The 16,246-nt window shown below is 48.4% G+C and overlaps 2 protein-coding genes across 10 annotated transcripts in view; one reads left to right on the top strand and one right to left on the bottom strand.

The window, feature by feature from the left end:
- Positions 1-16,246, bottom strand: part of LOC118940024 — a 1,007,326-nt gene that overhangs the window by 137,889 nt on the left and 853,191 nt on the right. The gene's annotated exons all lie outside the window — the stretch shown is intronic.
- On the top strand, positions 2,941-16,238 carry LOC110485493. Of its 9 annotated transcripts, none has more exons than XM_036947973.1 (13): positions 2,941-3,100; positions 3,399-3,561; positions 4,028-4,156; positions 4,449-5,770; positions 6,018-6,405; positions 6,454-7,834; positions 8,148-8,266; positions 11,125-11,310; positions 11,917-12,033; positions 12,178-12,270; positions 12,698-12,811; positions 14,903-14,988; positions 15,273-16,238. In XM_036947973.1, the coding sequence occupies exons 1-13, from the start codon at positions 3,048-3,050 to the stop codon at positions 15,553-15,555; spliced, it is 4,434 nt and encodes a 1,477-aa protein (XP_036803868.1). In that variant the 5' UTR covers positions 2,941-3,047; the 3' UTR covers positions 15,556-16,238. The 9 variants fall into 9 exon arrangements, with proteins under 9 accessions (XP_036803868.1, XP_036803871.1, XP_036803872.1 ...); XM_036947976.1 differs by having other exon boundaries at positions 6,018-7,834; positions 15,273-15,290; positions 15,354-16,238; XM_036947977.1 differs by having other exon boundaries at positions 6,018-7,834; positions 15,273-15,312; positions 15,430-16,238.

Raw genomic sequence — 16,246 nt, 5'->3', positions numbered from 1 at the left:
GTAGGAGGAAAGGGGGGGAAAGGGAGGAGGAAAGGGGGGGAAAGGAAGGAGGAAAGGGGAGGAGGAAAGGGGGGGAAAGGGAGGGGGGGGGGGGGGGGGTGTTAAAAGTACAGAAACTGTTAAAGCCACAGGAATGGTTGCACTGATGGTTTGATCAACCGAGAAAGTACAGAGTGCTGCAAATCTCGACTGAAAAGGTTTGATAAGAAAGAACCCTTTCCTTATCTCTTTACCGTTGAAACTCACACATCTGGCATTTAGGTGTATGTACAGTATGTAGTGATAAAAATGTAAAAATATCTATTTTGATTCTCTTTTAAATGGGCAAAAAATATATATTGTTTGACTGGTGATCTGTGAAATTGTTCTGAGGGAGTTTTTGGTCCTCGTAATCTCTTCCCTCCTCCCATTTGCTTTCGTAACTTCTGATGTTGTTCTACTTTTGACTGTGGCAAGTCCTGTGGCGTTTCAACATTCTGTGAGCAATGTGTTAAGGGTTTTTGGAGAAACATTTTAATATACTCTAATTAGATAACGTAAAGCAAAAAGTGCCACCACCAAGTTATATTACTTCAGTTTGTTTAGTTTTGATTGTTTTGTTGATTTGTTCCTCCTCTTGTTGTCGAGCACACATGAATGTTGTCGTGGTGACTGTTGTCAAGTGAACGTCTATATATGCAAAAACTGGGTGGGGCTTGAGGAAGGAGGCGGAGCTAGAACTGCTAGAGCTTGATGAGTAGTGATGTCGTGGTTGGTGGTCTAAAAGTTGTTGTCAGCTTAATAAACTGCAGGTACAGTGTGACTGAGGTCAATATCTTTTATACAAAGTGCTTATCTATATAACCCCCCCCTCCCCTCCCCATAACACACCACATGTTGGGTCAACTGGTGAGCATATGACTCAGGGGTGTTTCTGTCTATGCCTCCCAAATGACACCCTCTGCCCTTCATAGTGCACTACCAGGGCCCTGGTCAAAAGTAGTGCACTATAAAGGGAATTAGGTGTAATTTGGGACACAGTCTGTGTGTGTCTCCAAAGTATACAATGTTCAGTGAAAAGCTATGAAAACAAGTAGTAGAGTTTGTGAATATGGGAATTATTAGTAACAAATGACCTGGAAATGTAAAAAATCTGTGTTTTGTAAAATGTTCTCTATGGGGTGTAATACATTATTATATCGCAGTGTCACAGTACTTTGTAAGGGGAAACACCCTAATGTGACAGTGAGTCCATTTCATTGTAAGTATTTATTAATTGATAACTAAATTATTGTACTTTTTTTGCTATTTGTAGATAAGTAATGCTGATGTATTGGTAACCATGGGAATTAACTGTTTTGTCATCGACCCTTTAATTTATTGATGTACATACTGTATTGTTTGTTGATAAACAGTTGACTTTATTTTGTATATGACCAATAAACACAATTTGAAGAGGACAAACTGTATCTTCCCTATTGTTCCATAGTTATATAGGGGTCCAAATCACTTTGGGCTTTATAAGTCATGAGCCAGCAAACAGGCATGACAGGGACCATAGGAGTTGGCAAGACTGCACAAACTGATCTGGTTAGGCTATATAGCCTGATCAGGCTATAATGTGACTATATGATGATGCCTTTTTCAAGTCCTGGGTGCATTTTATAGTCTATTCTGTTGCTTTATATTACAGTATTGTAGTCTGCCTGAATGTCTGACGATAAGGTGTTTCTTCTGGTTCGTTCATCTTTATTTCAACTTCAAAGTCGGCATCCCAAATGGCACCCTATTCCCTTTCTTTTAGTGCACTACTCGTCAAAAGCAGTGCACTGTATAGGGAATAGGGTGCCATTTGGGACACAAGCAACACCTTATTTTCTCTTTCCAGTGGAATCCAGTTAAAAGTGGGGCGATGGAGGATGACTTAATTCCAGTGACCTCTCAGCGGTGGACATATTTCTGGCCCAGATATCAGTACAAAAGGGCAGAGGCCTCCGTCGCTGATCTAGACGTAGTTTATCGCTACACTGTGACGGATTGATACCTTCCTAGGTGCTAAGTAGTGCACTATATAGAGAATAGGGCGCCAGGATGCATGGGGCTCTGGTAAAGGTTGTACACTATATAGAGAATAGGGCGCCAGGATGCATAGGGCTCTGGTAAAGGTTGTACACTATATAGAGAATAGGGCGCCAGGATGCATAGGGCTCTGGTAAAGGTTGTACACTATTATAATGAATAGGGCACCATCCTCTGTCTGCCCCAGTTCTATCAACACTATCCATTCACAACATGTATCTGACCCAGCTCCATTTTTCTCTCCCTCCATCCTCCTCTCACTGCTCACATGACCATTTGTGTGTGACCTCTTAATGACGTGAGAAACGCTTGAATAATGATTAATACATGACATGTGTTTAAGACCCATGGACTTCCCGTTGATGAAAGAAAAATAGAGTAACATTATGCATAGCATACGTTGACCCATCGACCTTACATGGACAGATACTTCATGCAGCACATTTACATAGAATAGAAACAAACAAATACAGATAAAATGTATATTACAATGGACGTCTACCTTAGTGTAGAATCATCACCATAATTGCTAAGATCAGCATTTATTTTGCTGATTCGTCAAATCATTATCAGCGGTCCAATGGACGTGCTACCAATAAACATCAAGATCTCGGTATATAGTTTTTCTACTGTTTTATTACTGTCCGTACAAATTAACCATATTGTGTTTACTCAACCTATTAGCCAGTAACGTCAGTAGGTGGCAGTAGCAAATAACTGACCGAAGATTAGTTGTCTGTCAAAATACCTGGAGAGTTGTAAAATACGAAACGGAGTATGGTTTCAGCTATTTCGCATGTTTGCCAACTAGCACTTTCAAAAACAGCAATATCAAGATAATACAACTAATTATCGCTAATATACACAATATATAGGTTAACTCATGACATTATGGACGTACTTAAAGTCGGACTTGGAGTTATTATTGTGTTCAATCTTGAATCCAAATCCACCTGGTGTGTTGATCCATGACGTGATTTGTAGACGCCATGACACTTTCCTCCAAACTGTCAGTTTGTTGTCTCGACGAGGCGGGTGAAATGTAAACATACAAATGATCTCTCTTGGAAATTCGTTTAATGTAATAGTTTTAAAGCCATTCGCTAAGCAATATTTTTGGCGAGTGTTCGTAAACTTTGCATTCTATTAATTTAACGTTGGGTTGTTTGATAAAGTTGGCGCTATTTTGTTGACCGTTAGCGAACTTTCTAGATAACGTTAGCCGCTAGCTAGCTAGATTAACTAACAACAAGTTTAAAAAAAAACTATAGTTATTTCGTGATCATCAAATAATGCATTGCTATAAAAACGAATTAACTAAACATTTCGTTTTGTTACAGAATGGAAGACTATGAAAAGTTCATACAACGCCGACTTTACGAACTGAAAAGGAAGGATAGCAACGACAACAACAAGAACCAACGCCGGACACTGGAATCACCATGTACTCGCCAAGGATCATCAGCTATCCGTTTCCATGGCTCACCCATCCTTCCTCCATTGGTAAGGCTTCGTGTTGCTGTATAACTCTATGGATATCACCACTTACATGTTCCATGGTATGTTGCCTGTGGGGAATGATGGAGCTAGTTATATGCTAGCCAGGGAACCAGTCTTTTTGCATGACAATTCCATACGGAGTTGGAAAGAGCAGAGACGACTGGCACCCAGGCTAGCTAGGTATTTATAGTCTTTATATTTTAACCTACTGTTGAAGTCGTTGTTAGCGAGGGCTTTTCTGTGACTATATGGTATATGCATATTGCTTTCTTTTTCGGGCCTTACTAATGATATCTATCATTATTATGATATCTATCATTATTAAGACAGGCCTCTCATGGCAATACAAATATTTGAGGCCCAAATGGCACCCTATTCCCTATATGTCCTATGGGCCCTGGTCAAAAGTAGTGTACTGTAAAGGGAATAGGGGCACATAGACAAAGTCTGACTGTGTTGCCACTCCCAGCTCACAGGAGTGCAAAGAGAAGAGATGCAGAGACACAGAGAGGCAGCCAAGAGGACCATGGATAGGAGGAAGACTCGGCCCTCTGAGACGAGGATGTCCTACGTTCAGAACATTCTACACAGTGTTCAGGTAAATCCACACGGATTTTAAGTCAAATAAGGCTGGTTTCCCAGACATTGATTAACATTATTGGAGAATCTCTAATGAAATATTTTTTTTGTGAATGCCGAGGCTGGGAAATGGTCCCATATAATTTAATTGTACACTCCTGCTACTTCAGCTAACTTAATGTATTGCCTAGCCTATAAGGTGAAAAGTATGTATTTATGTCATAACAAAGTTATGATTGTTTTCATTTCTCACCTTTCCTGTTGTTATGGTCATGTTTTAAAAAAAAACATTTTTCTGTCTGGTATTCTAGCTGAGGCAAGCACCAACACTGGAGGAGTTCTTTCAGGGTGAACCAGGACTAACGGCAGCCAACACCACCAACCTACACCACAGCAATGTCCGCCAGGTTCTAGCGTCGGAGAATGATGATGTCACCGAGACCAAGGACAGCTTGCCGGGGTCGTCCTCCCCACCAACCTTAACCGTCATGCATGATGGGAAAGCAGGCGTCCGAGGTCCTCCCATGACGTCGACAGCCTACGGCGCCTTCACAACAAATCACCTTACAACTCTCCATAACACCACCACTGTGAGGGAGACCTTCCTAGATAAGCTGGTCTGTGACCCACTGACACCTTCTCTAGCTAGAGAGACAACCACACACACCAACCAGGTTGCTCCACAAACAGAGACCCGGACCAGGGAGAGACTCTTGTATGACCAGGATAAGACCACCAATGCTGAGTGTGTTCTGGAGGAGGACCTGGCTTCAGGAGGAGCAACGGCGGATCCTCTAGCTGACATCAGCCACCAGTCTTCTGGGTACGTGACGTGTGAAAACGCGGAGGCCACCTTGGTCCTGAGTCGGACTGAGGCTGGGGAGAGCATTTTGTCAGGGCCGGAGGAGGGGACACCAGTAGGAACGGGGGGGGTTCTCCTACACAGCACCTCGGATACAAACACAACCAAGGCATGTAATATCATCAGCCATCCTCCCGTTGATGCTGAAGATCTGGAGGAGGGGTCGTCCCCGTGTGACGATGACCTCATAACCGGTCGCCCCGCAGATGAGGCGAGCGTGACGTCGTCCTGGTGTAATGACGTCATACCAGACTATTTAGAGGAAGCGTTGGTGACGTGGCCTCTACAGAGCAGCGATATCACACCTCCTGTAGAAGACCGCAGAGCAAGTCACCCAGGAAAGAAGTGTAGCACTGCTAATATTGTGACTTTCCCTCAGCATCAAGCCTCATCATCACTATCAGACCGTCCTGAACCCAAGATTGTAGTGACATGTCCTCAGGCTGAGGCCTCGACACCGGACCTCTGCAAACCAGACCAGAACCAGAACCAGGCGTCAGACTTAGACCTGGACCGACCGGAGGGACCATACCGGCTCAGCCTCCAGACTCTTCTAAAGAAATCCCAGGCCGCTTTGGAACGCCCCAAACCAGGCAGGAACCAGCCAGGATCAGAACCAAAGAGCCAGGCTGGAGATGTAGACTTGGACCCGGAACCAGTGGCAGGGCCGTACCGCCTCAGCCTCCAGACCCTGCTGAAGAAGTCCCAGGAGCACCGGAGACGCCAGCGTCAGCTGAAGAACCAGGCCAAGGCCTCTACTTGTCCTACCAGGTGAGAGTTGGATGTTGTTTTATTCATCTGTTTTATTGACTTCTGTTTGTTGTGTTCAGGCAAGAGGGGCAGACATATTAGAGGTTTGAAAACCCATATTTTAGCTTTGCTTTTAGTCAGTGGTTATTTTAGACATATTTTTTTTGTTTTCATCTAATTTTTTGTGGTCTGTTTGTTTTTTTATCTCCTTAATTTGAATGTTTTTACTGTAAAGTTTGTTGTGATTTGTAATGTTATTTTATTTTAGGACCCAGGAGGCCTCAACACACCAGAAGATGGAGGAGGAGATGAGTTTCTCAGACAAGGAGAATGAGGAGTTCCTCCAGTCAGGGAGAGGGGTTTCGGAGGGAAGGAAAACCCGGGACAGGGATTTGAGAAAGGATCATCTGGGAATGGGAGTCCAGTTTTCCGGACCGCCACCACTAGAGATATTCCCTAAGGAAGCGTGGGTTCAACGTGAGGAGGAGAAGGCGAGGTCTAGCATTGTGGAAAGAATGGGACTCGAAAAAGGATGTCGTGAAGGAATATTGAAGGAATTGGAGGCTGGAAATGGCCCTTCACATTTGGTTGGTCTAGAAGGAGACACCCAATCTCCTCCAGGAGTGGACATTGATGCTAGCTCGGCAGTCGAAGACATCCAGCTACACCTCTCACCAGACATCCAGCTACACCTCTCACCAGACATCCAGCTACACCTCTCACCAGACATCCAGCTACACCTCTCACCAGACATCCAGCTACACCTCTCACCAGACGTCACAGCAGCACCGTCAACGCTAATGGAGAACCTTCCACATCCTATCTCAGCCGATGCCTCCATAACCCAGAAATCATTCTACCTAGTCAGGGAGAAGAGCTCTACCCTGCCGAGGCCTTCCTCTCTGGGGGGTAGTAGGTTCCAGACCGTCCCTACCCCCCAGTTTAGTATGAGCCCTATCCGCTGTAAGAGTAAAGGAGACAGTGGGGGAGGAGGGCGTGGCACCCCCAAGAGGCAGATCCTGGTAAACACACCTTTGAATGTAGACAATGAGGTGGGGTCGGTGACTGGGCAGGAAAATGATGCTTGGGACCAAAGGCATCTGCATAGAGCACCCCTAGTGGCTGGGGGTGGTATATCACAAGGCTTTACTGCTCCTACAACTCCCCTAGTGGCTGGGGATGGTACAACACCTATGCGTAGGAGCTCAGACCAGGCAGAACAGATAGCTCAGCTGGAGCTCAACCTGTCCAGCCTCAAAATACTGATCTCAGACCTGGAGTCCACACTAACAGAGACACCAGAGAGCCACCAGACACACAACAACAGCCAGACTGATAATAATAGTAACCTTACCATGGACCCGCCACATAAATACATGGACTACCATACACCTGAGAGTCAGGCAGAGAGTAACCTTACTGACAGTGAGAAAGGAAGAGGGGATGGAGGTCAGAGGTCAGCTTATAAGATGACGGTGGTCCCCTGTAGAGTCCAGGGGTGTGACAGCGTACCTCCATTGGTCAAGGAGGTGGAGATCACTGTTACAACAGGTTACAAAAAACAAGATGGTCGCCAGCAGCAGCCTCTTGCAGCGCGCCTCGTCACCTCCCTCACTCAGAAGAGGAGAGTTTCTGACGTGTTCCGGAAGGTTCCATATGATGTCATCAAGGTTCCGTCGGAAGTCATCAAGGTTCCGTCGGAAGTCATCAAGGTTCGGAATGACGTCGTCAAGATTCCAGCATCACACAAAACACCTTTCTCCGTCCTCTCAGACGCTAGTAACAACCAGCACCAGCCAATGGAGTGGAAGAGTTACCCGGAAGACCCCGCCCACTTCCAATCCATCAACCAATCGTATGACGTGGACACGCCCTCAGGGCTCTGGCTCCAGGGAGGGTCAGGGTCAGAGGGGTCGTTGAAAGGTCATGACCCCGCGGGGAAGCAGCTGACCCCTGAGAACGGAGGTGGTGGTCAGGGAGGGGCGTCAAGGGCCAAACGTAGACTGGTCATGCACACGACAGAGGGGAACAGGGGAGGAGGACGAAGAGAGGTGATGGACAGGCCTCACTCCAGTACTCCTGAAGGTAAGGCCAGCCAATGTCCACAGTGGGTTTAGATTGGGACGTCTTCCTGTCTGAGGTACGGAGGTAGAGAGACAAACATTCACATAGTAATGGATGGTCATCTCAAACTTCATTCAATGTTTTCTCAATCCATTATATAACATTCAGTGGCTCCAAACTCAAAAAAAGCATTTTATGCTGTTTATTCATTCATTATAAAGGCAACAAGTGCAGAACAAACGTTTGTCAATCCATAATATGCCTGAATAAGAGTCTGTAAAGCACATCGGACTCCTAGCTAGCCCTTCCTGTTTGACTGTTACCCGTCTCCTAGCTGCGGTGCGGTCACACAGTCAGGAGAGCCAGCAGCTGAAGCAGCTCCAGCTGACCCATGCAGGCCAGGTCAGAGCCCTGAAGGAGGAGCAGAGGAGACAGCAGCAACAACTACTGCAGGTGAGAGAGACCCCTGTCCATCACCTCAATATGACCACAGTATGACCACAGTATTACTACTATAGCTACAAAACTAACCACAATACAACCTCTTACAGGTTTGGGCTCAATACAATTTAAATTCCAGTCAAATCAGAAAGTAAACCAAATTCCAATTCCACATCACCTCATTGAAAGGCTTTGAAGAGAATTGGTCATTGGAATTTCAGTGTACTTCCTGAATTGACCAGAATTAAAAGGGAATTGACCCCAACCCTGACCTATAAACAATTGATGAAGCAGCAACAACTACTGCAGGTGAGAGAGACCGCTGGGCCGCAATATGACCACTACACTTGCAACTCCAATAACTGTGACGTCTAACCAAGGTCACCTATAAACCCATCCAGCTGGCACCGGTATCCCCCCCTGCCTGCATCTCTCAATCAATTCCTCTCTCTCCCTCACTCTCAATTCCTCCCTCTCCCTCTCCCTCCCTCTCAATTCCTCCCTCTCCCTCATTCTCTCTCAATTCCTCCCTCTCTCTCTCTCTCTCTCTTCCTCTCTCTCTCTCTCAATTCCTTTATTTCTCTCCCTCTCTCTGTTTCTCTCTCTGATTCTCTCAGATTCTTAAAATGGCCCAGCTTGTGCTGTTACATCAACCTTAATGTTCCTCAAAAGAGAGACCGGGATTTCAGCTCCTTGGCTTAATTACATCCTCACACACACAGCTTGTGCAGACTGCAGACATATGCCCATTATAAGGGACCTTGAAACTCTCCTCCAGTTTTAAGGACCAGGGAGAGATTCTACTATAAATGTTTCATTGGAGCCCTAAGAGGAAGAGTGTGTGTGTGTGTGTGTGTGTTAAACTGAAGGACAACCAACACGTTAGCTTGCATCCATTCCTCGTATATCAATTAAACTTTGATGTCCCGAATACGCCAGGTGTAGTAGACCTGACCGTGAAATGCTTACTGACAAGCCCTTAACCAACAATGCAGTTCAAGAAATAGAGTTAAGAAAATATTTACTAAATAAACTAAAGTAAAAAAATAAACACAAGAAAATGACATAACAATAACGAGGCTATATACAGAGGGTAGCGTGTGCGGGGCTGCAGGTTAGTCAAGGTCATCTGTACATATAGGTGGGATAAAGCTGCTCTGCATAGATAAAGAGCAGTGAGTAGCAGCAGTGTAAAAACAGGTGGCTTGGGGGTAGAATCTGTTAAGGAGCCTTTTGAATCGAGACTTTGCTCTCCAGTACTGCTTGTCGTGAGGTAGCAGAGAGAACAGTCTATGACCTGGGGGACTGGAGTCTTTCACCATTTTTTGGGCCTTCCTCTGACACTGCCTGGTATAAAGGTCCTGGATGGCAGGAAGCTTGGCCCCCAAAATGTACTGGGTCGTACGCACTACCCTCTGTAATGCCTTACGTTCAGATGCCGAGCAGTTGCCATACCAGGCGGTGATGCAACCAGTGGTTGTGCTCTCGATGGTGCAGCTGTAGAACGTTTTGAGGATCTGGGGACCCATGGCAAGTCTTTTCAGTCTCCGGAGGGGGAATAGGCTTTGTCGTGTCCTCTTCATGACTGTCTTGGTGTGTTTGGACCATGATAGTTGGTTGGTGATGTGGAAACCAATGAACTTGAAGCTCTCGACCCACTCCACTACAGCCCCGTTGATGTTAATGGGGGCCTGTTCAGCTCGCCTTTTCCTGTAGTCCACGATCAGCTCCTTTGTCTTGCACATTGAGGGAGAGGTTGTTGTCCTGGCACCACATGGTCAGGTCTCTGACCTCCTCCCTATAAGCTGTCTCATCGTTGTCGGTGATCAGGCCCACCACTGTTGTCGTCAGCAAACTTAATGATGGTGTTGGAGTCGTACCTGGCCACGCAGTTATGGGTGAACAGGGAGTGCAGGAGGGGGCAATGCAAACACCCATGAGGGGACCCCCGTGTTGAGGATCAGTGTGGCAGATGTGCTGCTACCTACCCTCACCACCTGAGGGTGGCCTGTCAGGAAGTCCAGGATCCAGTTGCAGAGGGAGGTGTTTAGTCCCAGGGTCCTTAGCTTAGTGATGAGCTTCGTGGGCACTATGGTGTTGAACGCTGAGCTGTAGTCAATGAACAGCATTCTCACGTAGGTGTTCCTTTAGGTGTTCCTTTAGGTGTTCCTTTTGTCCCGGTGGGAAAGGACAGTGTGGAGTGTGATTGAGATTGCCTCATCTGTGGATCTGTTGGGGTGGTATGCGAATTGGAGTGGGTCTAGGGGGTCCGGGAGGATGCTGTTGATGTGAGCCATGACCAGCCTTTCTAAGCACTTCATGGCTACCGATGTGAAAATCATTTGGGCAGGTTACCTTCCGTCTGTGTGTCTCTGTAGCTCTAACAACATCATTAACATAAAACTGTTTAATAATTAAACCTGTCTTCTCCCCTCCCTCCATCATTGAGGATGTGTTGCCTGTAACAGGAGGTTAGCTGGGCCGTGGATAGAGAGATAGAGGGAGACAGGGATGTAGGGTAGCTGGGCCGTGGATAGAGAGATTGAGGGAGACAGGGATGTAGGGTAGCTGGGATGGAAGGAAGGAGGCAGAGGGGGGATATGACACCGAAAAGGAGACGATCATTAGTTTAATTCATGAGGGGTGCTGGTTAAGTGCCAGATAGTCGCTCTGAGCGCTAATGGTCCTCTCTCTCTCTCTCTCTCTCTCTCTCTCTCTCATTCCTCTCTCTCTCTCATTCCTCTCTCTCTCTTTCTCTCTCTCTCTCATTCCTCTCTCTCTCTTTCTCTCTCTCTTTCCTCTCTTTCCTCTCTCTCTTACCTCTCTCTCTTGCCTCTCTCTCTCTCTCATTCCTCTCTCCCGTCTGTTAGATGCTGGCCGTACGTTACCAGCTGCTCCAGAGTTTGTCCTTCCCTGTGTCCTCCTGCCCCACATCCAGTGCATGTCTAGGGGACAACACAACCTCCCTCCTCCCCCTCTCTTCCATCCCCCTCTCCATCCCTCTATTCTCCCCCTCAGCAGGATCCCTCCTTTCAGACCCAGACTCCCCCTCACGGGTAAATTCAATTCACCCCTGACTGACTTTGTATATTTGGATCTTCAGTTTATAATCAACAAGTGAGAAGCACAACAGTTAGTTGTAGGATGATTCAAGTCAGGGTGTGTGTGTGTGTGCAGGTGTGTGCGTTTGTATGTGTCTGTGTGTGTGTCTACAGCTACAGTTGGCCACCAGTTGAAAGGACCTTGAGAATCTGGGTGGGAAATTAATTGGTTGTCATTGACAGAATTGGTATTTCTCCTCTCGTCTCTCCCCACCCCCCTCGTCTCGTCCCCTCCCCTCTCCCCACCCCCTCTTCTCTCCCCACCCCATCTTCTCTCCCCACCCCCTCTTCTCTCCCCACCCCCTCTTCTCTCCCCACCCCCTCTTCTCTCCTCACCCCCCTCCTCTCTCCTCACCCCCCTCCTCTCTCCCCACCCCCCTCCTCTCTCCCCACCCCCTCCTCTCTCCCCACCCCCCTCCTCTCTTCCCACCCCCCTCGTCTTGTCCCTCTTCTCTCCCCACCCCCTCCTCTCTCCCCACACCCTTCCCTCCCCTCCTCTCTCCCCCACCCCCTCCTCTCTCCCCCTCCACTACCCACCCCCCTCCTCTCTCCCCTCCTCAGTCTCCCAGGTGTCTGTCTGTGTGTTACGGTCCCCTGGTGGCAGCAGCAGTGAAGGGATACCTAACCAGGAGGCTCCTACACACAGAGCGAGTGGGACAGCTGCTATGTACCATCAAGGTGACACACACACAGTCTCAGAAACACACAGCCCATCATGGGATTTATCAAAGATGTGATTTACGGATGTGTGTTTAATCATTTATTTTGTGCATGACTTTGTGTGTGTGTGTGTGTGTGTGTGTGTGTGTGTGTCTCCCTCAGGACACGCAGCAGTTCCTACAGTCCTTCCAGCCCCATAGCCCTGGGAGAGACAGCAGGCAAGACCTGGTGCTGCAGGAGAGAGTCACACTGCAGGTAACTAACACACACACTGGCGCGCACAACACCGTCTCTACACACACACACTCTGGCGCACACAACACCGTCTCTACACACACACACACACTGGCGTGCACAACACCGTCTCTACACACACACACACACACACTCTGGCGTGCACAACACCGTCTCTACACACACACACACACTCTGGCGCGCACAACACCGTCTCTACACACACACACTCTGGCGCACACAACACCGTCTCTACACACACACACACACTGGCGTGCACAACACCGTCTCTACACACACACACTCTGGCGTGCACAACACCGTCTCTACACACACACACACTCTGGCGCACACAACACCGTCTCTACACACACACACACTCTGGCGCGCACAACACCGTCTCTACACACACAGAAGACTAATTCTCAGGAGTGGTGTCTTGTTTCAGCTCCGCTCGGCGCGTTATGAGGTCCAGGACATCTTCTGTCTGTCAGCAGGAGACAGGATGCAGATCATCAGCTGGGACAGACAGCTGGCCAGGGACAGAGAGATGAAACGCAAGGTAACCACACGGGGGGGGGGACAGAGAGATGAGACGCAAGGTAACCACGGGGGGGGGGGGGGGGGGGGGGGGCAGAGAGATGAGACGCAAGGTAACCACGGGGGGGGGGGGGGGGGGGGGGGCAGAGAGATGAGACGCAAGGTAACCACAGGGGGGGACAGAGAGATGAGACGCAAGGTAACCACGGGGGGGCAGAGAGATGAAACGCAAGGTAACCACAGGGGGGGGGGGGGGGGGGGGGCAGAGAGATGAGATGCAAGGTAACCACGGGGGGGGGGGGGCAGAGAGATGAGCCGCAAGGTAACCACGGGGGGGCAGAGAGATGAAACGCAAGGTAACCACGGGGGGGGGGAACAGAGAGATGAAACGCAAGGTAACCATGGGGGGGGGGGGGGGACAGAGAGATGAGACGCAAGGTAGCCACGGGGGGACAGAGAGATGAGACGCAAGGTAACCACGGGGGGGCAGAGAGATGAGACGCAAGGTAACCACGGGAGGGCAGAGAGATGAAACGCAAGGTAACCACAGGGGGGGGGGGGGGGGGCAGAGAGATGAGATGCAAGGTAACCACGGGGGGGGGGGCGGGGGGGCAGAGAGATGAGCCGCAAGGTAACCACGGGGGGGGGGGGGCAGAGAGATGAGACGCAAGGTAACCACGGGGGGGCAGAGAGATGAAACGCAAGGTAACCACGGGGGGGGGGGGGGGGGGGGAACAGAGAGATGAGACGCAAGGTAACCACGGGGGGGGGGGGGGCAGAGAGATGAAACGCAAGGTAACCACGGGGGGGGGGGGGCAGAGAGATGAGACGCAAGGTAACCACGGGGGGGGGGGGGGGGGGGGGGGGGGGGAGAGATGAAACGCAAGGTAACCACGGGGGGGGGGGGCAGAGAGATGAGACGCAAGGTAACCACGGGGGGGGGGCAGAGAGATGAGACGCAAGGTAACCACGGGGGGGCAGAGAGATGAAACGCAAGGTAACCACGGGGGGGCAGAGAGATGAGACGCAAGGTAACCACGGGGGGGGGGGGGGGGAGACGCAAGGTAACCACAGGGGGGGGGACAGAGAGATGAGACGCAAGGTAACCACGGGGGGGGAAGAGAGATGAAACACAAGGTAACCACGGGGGGGCAGAGAGATGAGACGCAAGGTAACCACAGGGGGGGGGCAGAGAGATGAGACGCAAGGTAACCACGGGGGGGCAGAGAGATGAGACGCAAGGTAACCACAGGGGGGGGACAGAGAGATGAGACGCAAGGTAACCACGGGGGGGGAAGAGAGATGAAACACAAGGTAACCACGGGGGGGCAGAGAGATGAGACGCAAGGTAACCACAGGGGGGGGGACAGAGAGATGAGACGCAAGGTAACCACGGGGGGGGAAGAGAGATGAAACACAAGGTAACCACGGGGGGGGGGTGGGGACAGAGAGATGAAACACAAGGTAACCACGGGGGGGGGGGGGGGACAGAGAGATGAAACTCAAGGTAACCACGGGGGGGGGGAAAGAGAGATGAAACGCAAGGTAATAGTGTTACTTTATTTTTTATTTTTGTCCATCAGGCTAACGCGTTTTGGCAGTTAAACCTTCATCAAGACTTTTTTATTTAAAAAAAATTGTTGCACATTTATTTAACCAGGTAGGCCAGTTGAGAACCAGTTCTCATTTACAACTGAGACCTGGCCAAGATAAAGCAAAGACTTCCAGTCGTTATGCTAACGCTAGTTAGAAATTGCTCTAGCATTAGTGAGCAACATCTTTCAAACTGCACACAGAGACATGACCTCATCAGGCTGGGGAAGTAGACAAAGGGCCTCACAGCCACAATCCCCAACTATCTCTACGTTAACACTACAATCGCCCTCTAAACCCGACAAATAGCATTTAGGTATCATGATGACATTTGAGATATTTTGGGACACAATTAGTGACTTCCTAGTGCACAATAAAGCCTCCAACATGAGATGCTTTGGGGGTCTGGATAGAAAGATTAGGATTGAATGTAGAACAAATATACATCAGCATACACAAATTTAAGGAGTGTTTGTGTATCAAACTGTGTGTGTGTGTGTTTGTGTGTTTGGGTCCACAGATTGGGGAAACGGGGTCGACCAGGGGGAAGACTTCTCTGTCAGCTGCTACACAGAAAGCCCTGGAGAGGAAGAGAGGAGTCATGATGTGAGTCCTGTAATAGAAAATGTGTCACTAGACCAGATAGTTATTGTATATAAAACAGACATTGTCAGACCAAACAGAAAGTGTATGACTTGTATGTTCAGGGTTATCAGCACAAGGTTAGGGTTGTGTTAATAACATGTTTGGTTATAGAAGAGCCATACTTCTACCCAAGCTAATACAGCCCAGGCAGTGACTACTGCCCACCATAGTGATATTATGATACTAGTAAAAGAGTCCTACTGTCTCACTAATCAACCTATTGTTCCCCTCTCTTCTCCCATCAGGAGGAAAGCGGCAGAGGGGCAGAGGGGGACTGGAGCTGGGGTTGTAGCTGGCCAGAAGGGCCCTCTGGCTGGGGCAGAGAGGCAGAGGGGGACTGGAGCTGGGGTTGTAGCTGGCCAGAAGGGCCCTCTGGCTGGGGCAGAGGGGACTGGAGCTGGGGTTGTAGCTGGTCAGAAGGGCCCTCTGGCTGGGGCAGAGGGGAACATCGTGAAGCGGATGCGTGGGTCTTTTCGACCCAACCCTCAAAGGGTCCCCAAGACCACCCAGTCCCGCAGATCTCGGTGAAGATGGTCTACTAATCAGGCTAGACTGGACCGGAACTGGGTGTTGTAGCAAAACGTTTTGCACAGGAGAACGAAAACGAGTGTTTCTTATTGGACAAGTTCAGGGTCATATTCATTAGTGGAAGTGTTTTGGAAAACAAGCGTTTCTTATTGGACAAGTTCAGGTAGTCCCTCCCTTGACCCAGGTAATGAATACTGTTGATACCTAAAAAGATATACACACACAATCCATCTCACTTAACCCTAAAACAATACGCCCCTATGGGCCCTGGTCAAAAGTAGTGCACTACAAAGGGTTGCCATTTGGGACGCTTCCATAGTGTTTCTTGCTAAGCAGTGGACATCTAGAAAGTATTGTATTTTAACTTGATTGTATTCTACAAAGGCACAACTCACTGCATTCAAATGCATCTTAGCTACTACATACTGTATGTGACAATCTATTCTTACCACAAGACCTCAGGACTTGTTTTTGGGACACACTGTTTGTAATATGTTAGTTTTACACATGTTATACTATTTATATTTCCTATACCAATTTGTGGTATACGGTATTGGGATGGCAATGCAACCAAAGCCTAGAAAACCCAAGTCTATATTTGAAGGTCTGTTCTGAGTGTTCATCTTTCCTACTGTTTTTGTTCTAAATTATTTAGAAGTGTTTTTTAATAAAGTTTTTTTTTTAATATAAA

The sequence above is a fragment of the Oncorhynchus mykiss genome, chromosome 17 (genome assembly GCF_013265735.2).
Source record: "Oncorhynchus mykiss isolate Arlee chromosome 17, USDA_OmykA_1.1, whole genome shotgun sequence".
In the NCBI taxonomy this organism is placed as follows: Eukaryota; Metazoa; Chordata; class Actinopteri; order Salmoniformes; family Salmonidae; genus Oncorhynchus; species Oncorhynchus mykiss.
Note: the sequence above shows the minus strand (reverse complement) of the source record. Positions and strands in the feature narration are given on the sequence as shown.

What these genes read in the sequence shown, in the direction of transcription:
- LOC110485493 (XM_036947972.1), top strand. Translation starts at nt 3,048, where the DNA reads ATGACACTTTCCTCCAAACTGTCAGTTTGTTGTCTCGACGAGGCGGGT. An exon ending in CACCCATCCTTCCTCCATTG is followed by an intron (nt 3,562 to 4,027) that starts GTAAGGCTTCGT and finishes TGCCACTCCCAG; the next exon opens with CTCACAGGAGTGCAAAGAGA. An exon ending in TCACTCCAGTACTCCTGAAG is followed by an intron (nt 7,835 to 8,147) that starts GTAAGGCCAGCC and finishes CCCGTCTCCTAG; the next exon opens with CTGCGGTGCGGTCACACAGT.